The sequence below is a fragment of the Microtus ochrogaster genome, chromosome 10 (assembly GCF_000317375.1).
Source record: "Microtus ochrogaster isolate Prairie Vole_2 chromosome 10, MicOch1.0, whole genome shotgun sequence".
Taxonomy (NCBI): domain Eukaryota; kingdom Metazoa; phylum Chordata; class Mammalia; order Rodentia; family Cricetidae; genus Microtus; species Microtus ochrogaster.
This window is the reverse complement of record NC_022016.1, coordinates 4,278,855-4,292,977: the sequence shown is the minus strand read 5'-3', so window position 1 is coordinate 4,292,977 and position 14,123 is coordinate 4,278,855. Positions and strand designations below refer to the sequence as shown.

The following is a 14,123-nucleotide window of genomic DNA, read 5'->3' as shown; positions in this document are numbered from 1 at the left end:
AGAGTTCATATTTTATTGCAAGGAGAATGAGAAGCTACCCAAGGTCATTAAGAAGTCTTGTCTGGTCTAAGATTTTGAAAGATGTAATCTAGTTCTTCTGTCTAGGAAGACTGAATAACAAGCAGAGTATAGTTGCAAAGAGGAAGTAAGAAGTGACAGCAGTCCTGATGTGACAAAGAAAGGCAGACTGTTTGTTACATGCACTGAGGAGCTATGCAGCATGATTAATAAAAACACAGAGACAGATATTGGGGTTCAAGCTGAAGATCAGAAAAGCAAAGCAATCAGCCATTGGTGCCTACCTCTACTTCAGACCAAAATGGGTGATCCTGCCTCTACAAATTCTCAGACTGAGACTGAGTGTGAGATTGTCTCCTCACATCTTATATTCCTCTCTCCTGTTGGGAACAATATATGCACAACCACCACCCAGCCTCTATGGCTAACTAACCGATCTCTAAAATATATAAGGAACTCAAGAAATTATACATTAAAATTCTAAATAACCCAATTAAAAATGATGTACTGAACTAAACAGATTTCTCAACAGAAGAATTTCAAATGGTCAAAAGATACTTAAGGACATGTTCAACTTCCTTAGCTATCAGGAAAGTGTAAATCAAACAACTTTGAGATACCATCTTACACCTGTCAGAATGGCTAAAATAAAAAACACAAATGATAGCTTATACAGGAGAGGATGTGGAGTAACGGGAACACTTATCCATTGCTGGTGGGAATGCAAACTTGTACAACCATTTTGGAAATCAGTGTGGCAGTTTCTCAAAAAAATGGAAGTCAACCTACCTCAGGATCCAGAAATATCACTCTTGAGAATACCCAAAAGATGCTCAATCATACTACAACAGCATTGTTCAGCTATGTTCACAGCAGCATTATTTGTAATAGCCAGAACCTGGAAAAAAATCTAGATAACCCTCAATGGAAAAATGAATAAAGAAAGTGTGGCATATCTACTCATTAGAGTACTACCCAGTGGCAAAGAAAAAAAAATGTCATCTTGAATTATGCATGCAAATAGATGGAATTAGAAAACACTTTACTGAATGAGATAACCCAGACCCAAAAAGATGAATATGGTATGTACTCAATCATTAGTGGATTATAGTCATAAACAAAGGACATTCATGATTCTAGAGAAATTAAGTAATAAGGTGAACCCAAAGAAAAACATATATAGACCCACCTGGAAATTGGAAGCAGAGAAGATTGCATGACAAAATTTGGGATCATGGAGGTGGAGGGTAGAAGGAAGAGGAGAAGGGGAAGAAGAGGGGAGAATGGGAGAGTTAGGGAGAGCTTGAGGGAATGGGGTAGTTGAGATGGAAGAAGGATGTGAGCCACAAAAGAGATACTTTGATTGAGCGAATAATTTGGGGATTAGCAAAAAACCTGGCTCTAGAAAAAAGTCTCAGGAATCCACAAGGATGACCCCAGCTAAGACCCTAAACAATAGAGGAGAGGGTGCCTGAACTGGTCTTGCCCTGTAGTCAGACTGATGATGATTACCTTAAATATCACCATAGAACCTTCATCCAACAATAGATGGAAAGACCCACATCAGAGCACTGGACTGAGCTCTCAAGGTCCAGTTGAAGAGCAGAAGGAGGGAGAGTATGAGCAAGGAAGTCAAGACCATGAGGGGTTCACCCACTGAGACAATGTGCCTGAGCTAATGGGAGCTCACAATCTCCAACTGGACTGGGAATGAACAAGCATGGGATCAAATGTCATTGTCAGTTGGGGAAGACTGAGGGGCCCATGACAATGGCACTGAGATTTGTCTCTACTGCATGTACTGGCTTTTTGGGATCCTATTCTCTTTGGATGTATACCTTGATCGACCTGGATGTAGTGGGGAGGGCCTTGGACTTTCCACAGGGCAGAGTGCCTCTCTTAAGATTGGGGGGGTGAGGGGAAGGAGTGTGGAGGAAGTGGGAGGAGGGGAAGTAATAAAATAAAATAAATATAATAAATATGTGCACACCCACCACCCAGCCTCTGTGGCTAGCTAGTGTATCTGCTGGTATTAAAGTTGTATGCTACCATAGTCTGGTCTATATGGCTCACTAGTGTGGCTGCTTTGCATTCTGATTTTCAGGCAAGCTTTATTTATTAAAACACAAACACTATATTACTTCCTTTCCCATTTTTTCTAAATTAAAAAAGAAGGCTAAAACTAATATAAAAAAAGTGTATATAATAAGTATACTTACTTTATGCAATACATACAGGAAATAAATACATCAATAATATCTAGTTCATATGCATTTGACAAATTCAGAGAAAGTATTCCATATCTATTCTATCTTGATGAGTCCAAAAGGTTGTATTTAATTGACTTTTTATTCTAATTTGCATTATCAAATTATCTTTTAAAGTCTCTCAACCTTTTATACTTTATACCTCTTTCGTAATTTTTTTTTTTCTGGTGGCATCCAGATTGGCCTCTTTAGTAGGTTAATGTTCAGTTTTTAGGGACTGGAAATTTATCTCAGGTAAAAGAGCATGAGAGCGTCAAATGTATAGTGCCAGAAAGACAGAGAAAAATTAAAGCCATATGTTGCTAACATAACAATGAATTTGTGGGGATGTGATTTGTTACATCATTGGAATACTCAGATTAACATTCCCCTAATCGTAGAAAGAAACCATATGTTAAGATATGTTTCTGGGGAAAATATTAGGTTTTATAAAAGAAGAACCTCCATCAACCATTAAGGCTGTACAAGAACAGGGCACAATAGCTTCTGATCTTCCAAAGGCACCAACAGCTCTACCTTTAAAATGGTTAACAGAAAAACCTGTATGAATAGCACAATGGCCTTTAACAACAGAGAAACTTCAGGCTTTGGAACACCTGGTATAGGAGCAACTAAATGCTCAGCATATTGACAAATCAACCAGCCCTTAGAATTCTTCTGCATTTGTTGTTAAAAATAAATCTAGGAAATGGAGAATAGTAACAGATCTAAGAGCTGTTCATAAGGTGATTCAGGAAATAGACTCTCTACAATCTGGAATTACTTTGCCTTGTCTATTGCCCAAATCATAGCCTCTTATACTTATTGATTCAAAAAATTGTTTCTTCACTGTACCTTTACAGTTAAAAGACAGAGAATAAATTGCCTTCACAATTCTTATCCTGCTAAGAGATATCAATAGAAGGTTCTCTCACAGGTAATGTTAATAACTCCAGTCAGTGCCAATATTTTGTATGACATCTGTTAAAAATGATATGTAAGCAATTTCCTTCTAGTTTACCATTATATGGATGACATTTTGCTATCTGATTCAAACGTAGATATTTTAGAAAAATATTTGAAGAAGTAAAATTTGCCTTGTCTCTTCCCCGCCACCGCGAAATCCTCAATAAATAAATAAATTTAAAAAAATAAAAAATAAAAAAGGAAACCTAAAAAAATTAAAAAATAAAATTTGCCTTGTTGAGGATTAGAAATTTATTGATTAGAAAGCTGAGATTCCTTCCAACTAATGATCATTTAGTATCCATTACAAGTCTAAATTCAGTGCTGTGTGTTCATTAACAATCTTACCTTGAAATTCTCCTCTAATAGGAAACAGAGAAATTACAAAGGGAAGGTCAAATTTTTAGAAAAAAAATAAAATAAAATTCTATGTGCCATTTTTAAATGCTGATGTAATATGAAAAACTGTTCAATAGTCTTATAGAAGTCTTCTTATTAAAATTGTGAACCATCAAATGGATAGTCTTGAAGGGTTAGGTGACATAAAGATGCTTAAGATAAATAAAGGAATGAAATCAGATTAGTCCTCAAGAAGAGAGAAGTGATTTATTTGAGGTCAAATAGGCTAAAGGGTATGAAAACAAAGAAGACAGAACAGCACTTTCGGTAAACTTGAAAGAATAAAGATACACAGGTAAAGCTGGGAAAGATTTTTTTAAGTCACCTGAATTTGCAACCAAGGACAACATGCAGGACAACATAGACTTCAATGCATGCTGCCTGAGCATTCTCACCACTTTACTACACTGATACAGCATTCTTAGTTTAATGAGTCCCATTTGATGGAACTGGAAAACTGAGACTCAGAGAAAATGGGGACTTTTCCAAAACCATACAAGTTGAAAGTGACTGAGTTAGCATTACTACACCACCATTGGTGATTTCAAGGAAACTGTTATGTACCACATGAGTTTCAAAAATGAACTCTGTAATGCCCTCTGTAATGGTCTCCCATAAACATGCAGATCTTGTCTGCATTTCCACCCTCCTGATTCAAATTTCACAAAATCAGGACCAAGATGTCGTCCAAACAAACACTTCATCATGAGTTGTGACTGCCACTATTTACGACATCTTTGTGAAAGTGTGCTATTCAAGTGTTTGGAAAAATACATAGCATTTTACAAGTACAGGACATGGTAAATAAACTACTATATTTGGGACTCTGATTGGTTGAAATTTCCTGGCTTGGCACTTTCTATGGCAGTGGTTCTCAACCTGTGGGTCATGATCCTTTCATAGGAGTTGAATATCAGATATTGTGCATAGCTACACTATGATTCATAACAGTAGCAAATTTACAGGTTTGAAGTAGCAGCAAAGTAATGTTATGGTTGGGGGTCACCTCAACACAAAGAACTGTATTGCAGTAGCACAGTATTAGGAAGGCTGGGAAGCATGGCTCTAGGGCATCCTCTGTCACACCACTGTAGGTTTTTCTGTCTTGGTGTGACCATGTGTAAAATGTGAATTATTAGACCTACTAAAAGAGGGTCCTGTTTAATAAGGTGTATATATCATTTATATCACTTAACCTGCTGCCTCAAATAAGTTAAGTGTGAATAAATGGGAAAGATAATTAATGGGAGTCTATTTATTTATGACACACAGAGAGGATGTCAGAAACAGAATTGTTGAGGTCAGAAGAAACAGATTCAGTAGAAGCAGTAAAGATACAAATATCATGTAATTTTGCAGACCATATACATAAGCTTGAACACACAAGCTTATGATGGAGGAGTGAGGTGGTGCAAAGAAAAGCAATGAACCAAAGACCACTGGACAGCCTGAAAAAAAAAAACAGAAGAAGAGCAGGTTCAAAAATCATACAACAGAAAGTGGGGGTCCTCCGATAGACAAAGTCACACAGGTGGTTAGAGGAAATGATAATATAAGAAGACCGAGGAGAAAAGAGGAGGAGGAGGGGGAGACATTTCATGAGAAGGTACTATGAGATAAGTGTACCTTAGGTAAGTCTAATGGAATGAGCCAGCAGACACAGCTGCAAAATGGAAATAAGAATCTATGATGCCAATGCATCCTGTATTCTTCAGGGTTCTAAAACGTGATTCGCCAACTATATTCCTGGGGGTCCTTGCTGCTTGCTGTCTTCCAGTCAACAGTTCTCATGCCTTCCACAAGAATGCTCTGCTTCTGTTGCACTATTTGTAGAAACACCCTTGAGAAGAGTACCTGCTGCTTGCAATTCTGGTAAGAGGAACTGTCCTTATATTCCCTTTCATCTATGAGACCACTTTAAAATTTGGAGTGTTCATTGCTATCCTCAGATGAGGCAGAATGGGTCTCAGAGAGATTATCTCTAACCCCAGGGGCACATCCCATTGTCTTCAAGGGGGCTTAACAAAGCAGAAGTGCTGGAAGGGAGAGAAGCAAAGGGGAGGTGAGGGAGAAGGTTCCCAGGATCTGAGAACACAGAACAGACTTTTGTCTTCTGGCTCGGGTGCCAGGAGCTCCTACCTCGAGACTTGTTCCTCCGCTTCCTCTTCCCTGTAGAGGCACTGCGCGAGGCTGACTGCAGCTGACCGATCTCCACTGGTGTGTTAGCACGGAAACTCTCCTTGAACTTCTGCATCAGGGACTCCACTGTCTCCTGTGTCGCCTCAGCTGCTGCTACAGGGTGGCAATGGGGCTGAGGTTAAGGCTTGGCCCACATTCAGTCCCTGGGGGACTGGGACTGGCCACCTTGAGTCTCTGAAACTCCATCTTTGACCTACTAGTGATACTAAACTACAAGTCAACTCATTAGACTAAGGTTATATACATTGTTGGCATTATCTATCACCTACTAAATTTTAGACATCGGAAGAAGCCCTTGGGATATGATGGTGAAAGTTTAGGTACAATCCACGTTTCAAGTAATTAATAATCCAGTCAAATATGTATTTGGTAAGTTACAATATCTGGCAACCATTCTAAATATAGAATATAACAACAAGGTACTTCAGCCATCCAGAAAGTCAAGGCAGCCTTCTGGCAAAAGGCACTATTAGTAATGGAGGTCATAATGATGAGTGGGAAGTACCAAAGGCAGCGGAGCAGGATAGGAGCGAGAGGATATTTGGGATGGGGTGTTCTGAGTGAAGGAGAAGCAAGTGTGACAATCTGAGGGCACAGGGGTGAGACCCCTCAGTAAGAGAATGGAGGGCAAAGTGGGTGCAATGGAGTCTGCACACAGAGGGTACGAAATGAAGCAGGAGCATGTGGACTCCCTGCTTCAATATTTAGCTTGGATTTCATCTAAATGGCAAAGACTTATCACTGAATGACTTTAAAGTAGAAGCTAACACGTGTAAATTCAATCTCTTTGCTAACTATTACTAGTGAAAGTAAAGGGAATACACATGGAAACAAGAAAGGAAATGGGGACTACAATTTCTGCATAAATCACCGATGGGTAATAGTGACCTGAGTGGGGACAGTGGCAGTGAAGGTCACATAATAGATTAGTGATGAAACTACAGCTTCATGGGATGCCGATAACATGGTCCACACCCCAAATTTATCAAGAAAAAAAAAGGTCTCCAAATGAGTCATAGGATATTCTCCATGCTAACAAGTGCAAGTCAAGCCTGCAAATCTGTCAGTCCAGGTGGAACAAACAACTGGTGACCTCTCCATGTCCTCATTTTCAGTTTGCACATGGAAACTAACAGGAAATTCCAGGGAATAGAGAAAATGAGATCAGAAATTCAGAGAGAAACTGTAGAAGATAAAAGAAAAAAAATAGGAAGGCTTAAGAAAGATGAGAGATATTATCAAAGGGAGGGGGAGGAAAGCAGCAGACAAAAACAGGACACAGCTAAATGGTCTCAGTGTGCCTTTGTTCTGAGAAATACTCAAAGACAGCCCTGACTTTGAAATCTTCAAACTCAGACTCCCTCCATCCCATCTGCAGAGGCTGGGGAATTTCTTCTCAGGTGGAACACTCTACCACCTGATGCCACGAGATGGCATGCACTAGAAATTCATTTTTCTTTGGGCAGATTTCTCCAGATCAGACAGAGAATCTCACCACCCCCAACTTCTTAAGAGACACTTCTTGTTTTCTCAGAAAAAAAAAAACCTATTAAATTAGACAGATGTATCTGCAAGGTAAGTCAAAACCGGAGGGTGTATTTGGGTATTAGGTTCTGTGGGAAGCCCAATCTTCGGGGATAGGGAGAATCAGATTGCTAAGAAACACAATTGACAATGCAAATGAACCATATGGTGACATTCTGGCTTCCTCACCTACATCTTTTGCTGTCTACTCCCCAGATATCTCAAGTCAGGTCTATGAAGGTGATCCAAGGAGATTCTACTTATAGGCTTTCTATTCTAACCAGAGGTTGGTTACAATGATTCTGAGAAGCAGTATCATGTCAAGTTTAACTCAGTATACTGAGAAAAGGCTGATTTGACCCTAATCATAAGATGATGCTTGACTAAGGTCAAATATTCAGAAGAAACCATGACTTGAAGTCCTAAAAGAAGGAGAAGAAAAAAGAAAGGGGTAGAGAAAAGGAGAGACAAACTTCAGGAACGAGAGAAGGTAGTATCTGCAGGCTGGGAAGGAGAGCCTCACCAAGGAAGCAGCATCAGAATGTTGGGGTTTCAGCCTCAAGTTCTGTAAAATAAAATCTTTGCTTGTAGTATTTTATTATGACATCCCTTTGGAAGAACCAAACAAAACTCCCTTGTAATGTTTATTATACTGGAAGAATGATGAATATGATTTAATAGTTGGCTATGAATGAGAATTGTATAGCAAACTTGTACTGGAATCTAATGGTAAAGATGATACAAGAGACTATAGCAGAAATTATTATCTACTAATCTAAAAAAATAAAATAACAGCAACCCATGTGATGTCATCAAATTTGAGCATTATATTGGATGTAAAATAGCAACAGGGTGTGATGTTATAAGGATAACAAAAGAAAGGGGAGAAATGAGTTTGGCTCCTCTTCTTCTGGCTTTACACAATTGTGAAATGATAGTGCCTAGGTGAGATGAGGACCACGTTTGACAAAAATAAACATGAATATATTTTTATTTAAAATATTTTGTTTAAACAGAAAAGGTGAAATGGTATGGGAGATCCTTCTGTCGATGTGTTGCTTTTATTAGTTAATAAAGAAACTGTCTTGGGTCTTCGCAGGGAATAGAAGTAGGCAGGGAAAACTGGACTGAATGCTAGGTGGAAGAAGGCAGAGTCAGAGAGAAGCCATGTAGCCCCACCAGAGACAGACTCTGGGAATTTTAGCTGGTAAGCCACAGCCACATGGTGATACACAGATTAACAGAAATAAGTTAAATGACTTTGTAAGTGTTAGCCAATAAGAAACTAGAGCTAATGGGCCAAGCAGTGATTTAATCAATACAGCTTCTGTGTGATTATTTTGTGTCTGAGCTGCTGAGCAGAAAGGAACCTACTATAAGTGGTGGGCCAACATGGTGGACTAAATCCATGTAAAACCTGAGAGAGCTTGAAAAGGAACTCTAGACCCTAAAAAACAAAGTTTAGCTGTATTTATTTTCCTGAATGGTCTTTGTTTGCTGGTGACATGCTGTGGCTCCTTAAGAGAGGTTTTCCTGATTAAGTGGTAGCAGGGGGAAAAAAAGCCATGGTTTTGAAATGCCAGCTTTCTGTGCTGTGCTGATGGTGCAAACTCTGGCTCTTTCTGGAGGTCTGGCTATGGAACACTCGAATGGGGTTTGTAGACCTGGGTGCCTGTATGCCTGATTGGGAATTAACTGAGACCATGCCGCAGCTCAATACCCACCCTGCCTGGGAAGGTGGCAGAATCAGGAGTGCTAAGAGTGCACAGGCAGGAGAGTATGAAGATTCCTGCTGCCATACACTGAGATATTTCAAGGATACACAGTGCTCTAAGTGGAATATTTAGCTATTACTCAGATAAAGAGGGTTTATGTGGTGCATGTTCATTCTCAGAGTTAACTTGCTGAGCATGGTTCCTACCTGGCAGTCCCAGTGCTGGCCATTCTGAAAGGTGGAAAGAGGTGGAGTCAGCGTCCAGCCACTGCAACCAAGTTGCTTACCATTTTAAAAACTCTTCAGGACAGTAAAGAACTATAGGCGATGCAATAAAAGACAGATTCAGAAATAAAAGAACTCTAAATGGGTCACAGCATTGGATAAATGTATGTAGTCTTAGGAGAGAGAAGAAAAAGAGTATAGAGAGTTAGAAAAGAAGTAAATAATTTTTTAAAAAGTCTTTAAAGATACAGAGCACAGACAGTCATAGATTAAATTGAGTAAAAAAATATGTCATGTAAAGATAGAAAATACACAGAGAGTCTGAATTATGCATATTACTGTGCTTTCTTTGAATTTTTTGACTGTAAAGGAGCTAAGCACAGAGAGAAATTTTATTGTATGGGCTGCTAAGCTAAACCAGCATATATGTTTTAAAGGTTTAACTTCCAAATTTGGGTCTAAGGCTATGTTGCTTTGGAAAAAAAGTTTTTTCTTTTATTTCCACAGAAGATGAGATTCTGTAGATTCCTTCTAGACAAATATGGTTTGATAGACCACACCCACTGAAAGGTCACCATGAACACCCTCAAAAAATTACTTCACCCAACTGCTGACTGAGATGAACCCAGCACATAGGATGCACCATGAAAGACCTGATCAACAGTGCCCCCCAAACAGCAGGAAGCAGTATGGATAAAACTAGACCGATATTCCCAAATATGGTTTATAAATGTTTCTTTTACATTTAAAGGAGGATACGATATAGAGATTTGTATTGACATGGATCTTGGTTTATTGATACAAATTTAAGGTCAGCCTTGTTATATGTATATTTCTGCTCTTGATTATGATATTATGATTGTGTAGTTAATTTAAAAATGTAATGTATAATTAAGGAATATAGATTAATAAAATCATCTATAATAGTCAAGCTTATAGTCAATTTGCTAGTTTTTTTAGATGTATAGACATATATTTCAGTATTCTTCAAATCTTTCAGAGACCTTCAGAATATGGCATTTAAAATGTTTTAAGAAGTTAGGACTTTTCATGACAATGAGATATATCTGCTTCTGGCAGCACTAATTAATTCAAGAGGAAGATGGGAATTGAAGAGGCTCATAATATAGTTTGTTAGATGAACTGGACATGCGGGATCCACACAGAAATGGCTGCTGAACTTGCCTAAAGGTGAGATGATCCTTCGGGGTTCCTTCTTTATGAAAGAATCTGTGAGACATTCTGCAGGATGCAGAAGAAAGTGACTGGCAAACTGCCCAAATGTAGGCAGTACTACTCTTTGAAATTTCCTGCTTCATGGAAAAATCTGCTGGATACTATGGGCCTTTGGGCTGAAGACTGGATGCTTCAATAGTACAGAAGAACTTTGGGTGACTATCTAGGCAGCGATATGTCTCTGTCAGTTCTAGAATTTTGGAAGTTGCTTACAATGCACTTCCTGTTTACTTAGGTAATATTATATCCTTCTGGAGTCTTTGATGGAGTTAAAGAATTTATAGTTATAGCTTTCCTCAGTTATGATAAAAGATAAAGTAGATATAAATATTGTAACTGTAATTCTTGTTTGAAAACTGTTTTTGTTTAAACATAGAAGGGGAAACAGTGTAGGAGGTCCTTCTGTCTATGTGTTACTTTCATTGCTTAATAAATAAAGAAACTGGTATGGCCTTTTGATAGGGCAGAACTTAGGTAGGTGGGGAAAACTAAATGGCATGCTGGGAGAAAGAAGGGCAGAGTCATAGAGAAGCCATGGATCCTCTGCCTGAGACAGATGCAAGTTAGAATCTTTGTCAGTAAGCCACTGCTACATGGTGATATATAAATTAATAGAAATGTATTATATATTAGGGTTAGCCAATAAGAAGCTAGAGCTATTGAGCCAAGCAGTGTTTTAATTAATATAGTTTCTGTGTGGATATTTGGGGACTAAGCTAGCCAAACGGCCAGAAAGAACAAGCAGCCCCTCCTTGCAACAGATACCTGTTTTGTTATATGTAATTTTACTATGTTAATGTTAAAAACCTTTCTTTTATCTTTAAACAGAAAAGGAGAGGTGATGTGGGATTTCCCTCTGTATGATTAATAAAGAAATCATTTTGGGACGGCACAGGGAATATAGGTAGGCAGGGAAAACAAGACTGAATGCTAGGAGGAAGAAGGCAGAGTCAGAGAGAAGTCATCTAGCCCCACCAGAGACAGACTCTGGGAATTTTATCCATTAAGTCACAGCCACATGGTGATACACAGATTAATAGAAATGGGTTAAATTACTATGTAAGAGTTAGTCAATAAGAAGCTAGAGCTAATGGGCCAAGCAGTGATTTAATTAATATAGTTTCTGTGTGATTATTTTATGTCTGAGCTGCTAAGCAGACAGGACCTAACAAGCGGCCTTCCTACTACAAAATATTGTGACCTTTTTGAGACAAATGAACAGACAGGAAGTGATGTGATCACAAACTTACAAGTGCAAGCATATACTGTGGGTGCCCCATACACAGGGATCCCACTTTTGTTCACAGTTATGCTGTTTACAATGTAGGTGAAACAGGGTACATACTCCTGACTTTGGACCACCAGAACTCTGCCTCTCTGCCAGATTCAATCTGTTCTACTGTGACCCTGCAGATCATCACCTGGCTTATTGCAATCTAGTGTCTTGCTGGGCATGGCCAGTAGGATGCTCTGGCTGGATACTAGAAAAAAGAATGTAAGAGTAGTTCTTTCCTTTTCCCTTCTTGTCTATGTAACATTTTTCTGACAGAGACTAGAATATTAGGTAATACTGATTCTGTTACAGTCTTCTGTTTCATGGTTCTAGTTTTTATAGGGATCAATAAAGTCATTTCCCCATTTCTCTGTCTTTGTTTCTATTCTATGCTGGTTGTCTGATATTACTCGCTCTGATATCTCAATATTTCCATCCTGATGGCCTTCATTTTGCCTACACTTCCACAACAAGCCCCCTCATGGCATTCTCCTTACAATCCTATTTTCACATGCTTCTTCATCTGACCCGAGCCTTGTCTTGGGGTACTACCATGCCCCTTTCATGGCTCCAACACTTATCAATTCCTGATTGTCAGTTCTTCTGTTATTTCTGTTTGATTTTTCCTAAACGGATATCAGTTTAACTAATTGTTTCAGAGGACGACACACACAGAGAGAAAATTTTCTCCTGTGAACTGCAAGGGCTCCTGATCCTGATGTCACAAATCCCATCCATCTGTTTGGATGCTCTTAACTTGGAGACAGCGGCAAGAGCCCAGACAGGCTTAGGGTGGCAGTGCTCACGGAAACAGGTTGATGTCATCCTGTCCTCTATGCTCCTCATCTCCACCCCTCCTGACTCCATTCAACAACTCTCACAATATTAATATATCAAGTTGTCCAAACAAGCCACCTTACTTTTGGTTACCTGCTAAGCTCTGCCTCCCTGCAGCAGCAAAATATTCAACCATTGCCTGAATGAATGCAACAGATGGTGCTTGATATGAGCATCTCTGCACGGCCCAGAATGCAGGGAGAGAAGGGGGCTGCCACCTCCTTCTGACTAACACATGAGAGATTGTTGAGCTTAGTGTGAATAAACCATTAAAGTCTGAGGTGAAGAGACCTAATCCTTGAGAAGAAAGGATGTGGAAGGAGGAGGAAGCGGGGGGATGAAAATAGGTAGAGGAAAAAAAATCACACTCAGTAATAGAGGAAAATATTATAGAAAAGGGTTGTAAACAGGATGGAAATGGAGAGGCAGGGCAGAGCAGAAAATCAAGGAGTAGGAAGACAGAGAAGGAAGATAAAACAAAGGGAGACTGAGAGAGACAGAGACAGACATACACACACTAACACACACACACACACACACACAGAGAGAGAGAGAGAGAGAGAGAGAGAGAGAGAGAGAGTCAACTCCCTCTACAGAGGCATGGAGGCATGCCATTTTCCAGATACCAGGCAGGTTAGGACATGTAGCCTGAAGAAGATACCCAGACACAGACTCAGCTCTCAACTGTGCAACTAATTTGCCACCCACTGCTTTTTGCATACAGTGTTGTCTGGATGATTTTCTACACTAAAATATGCATAGATTTGGGTTCAGATTTCAATAGTACATCCCTTACTCTCTCTAATTTTTTTAGACACTTTTCATCTGTGTTAGAAAAAAAAATTACAGTTCCCAAGCACCAACACTAATCCTGGAAAGGATCTTGACATTTCTTTATACTTTCTCATTTCCTTTTCCTAACAAGTTTGAAAGCAAGTATCATTAATTCCTGTTTATATATGTGTAGATATGTGTAGACATGAATTCAGAGCATTTAGATGATCTTCCAAAGCCACAAAGCATGTTTGAACTCTCATAATAATGCCTGATATTCCAGGTCCATGAACTATCTCCCTTAAAAACATGACCTCTAGTCAGTGTGCTATGTAGAGATGGGTTTATCAACCTTTTTGCTTGGATGACATTTCTTCAGGCCTACATAGCTGCTCTGATGGTATCCCTTCTTTAGGTTATCTAAGCAGGGAGTCCTCAGCAACCTAGACATGATTGGACCCATTTTAAGACTCCCCAAGGGTCCAGGTTCTGCCCTTATTTCTTTCTGGCACTACTCACTCACTGTAGATCTATGCAAGGAAGACAAGACAACCAGTGGATGTTCATTGGTTGTATTGCAGCAATGAGCAATTATTGCTTCCATACAACCAATGAATCATGAAGGTGGGAAAATTCATTGGGTTCATCAATTTTCTGGTCCCCATGGGGCAATGAGAACAGCAGAATTCTGGGAAGAGGATTCTGCAGTCAA

The 14,123-nt window shown here is 39.2% G+C and overlaps 1 protein-coding gene across 4 annotated transcripts in view; it reads right to left on the bottom strand.

The window, feature by feature from the left end:
- Positions 1–14,123, bottom strand: part of Astn2 (astrotactin 2) — a 1,041,512-nt gene that overhangs the window by 739,768 nt on the left and 287,621 nt on the right. For 2 of the 4 annotated variants that reach the window (XM_013348224.2, XM_026782390.1), the window contains exon 4: positions 5,769–5,921. The exons of the other annotated variants lie outside the window; for them this stretch is intronic. In XM_013348224.2, coding sequence (XP_013203678.2) covers positions 5,769–5,921 — 153 coding nt within the window. The remainder of the gene's footprint in view (positions 1–5,768; positions 5,922–14,123) is intronic. 4 annotated transcript variants of the gene reach the window in all.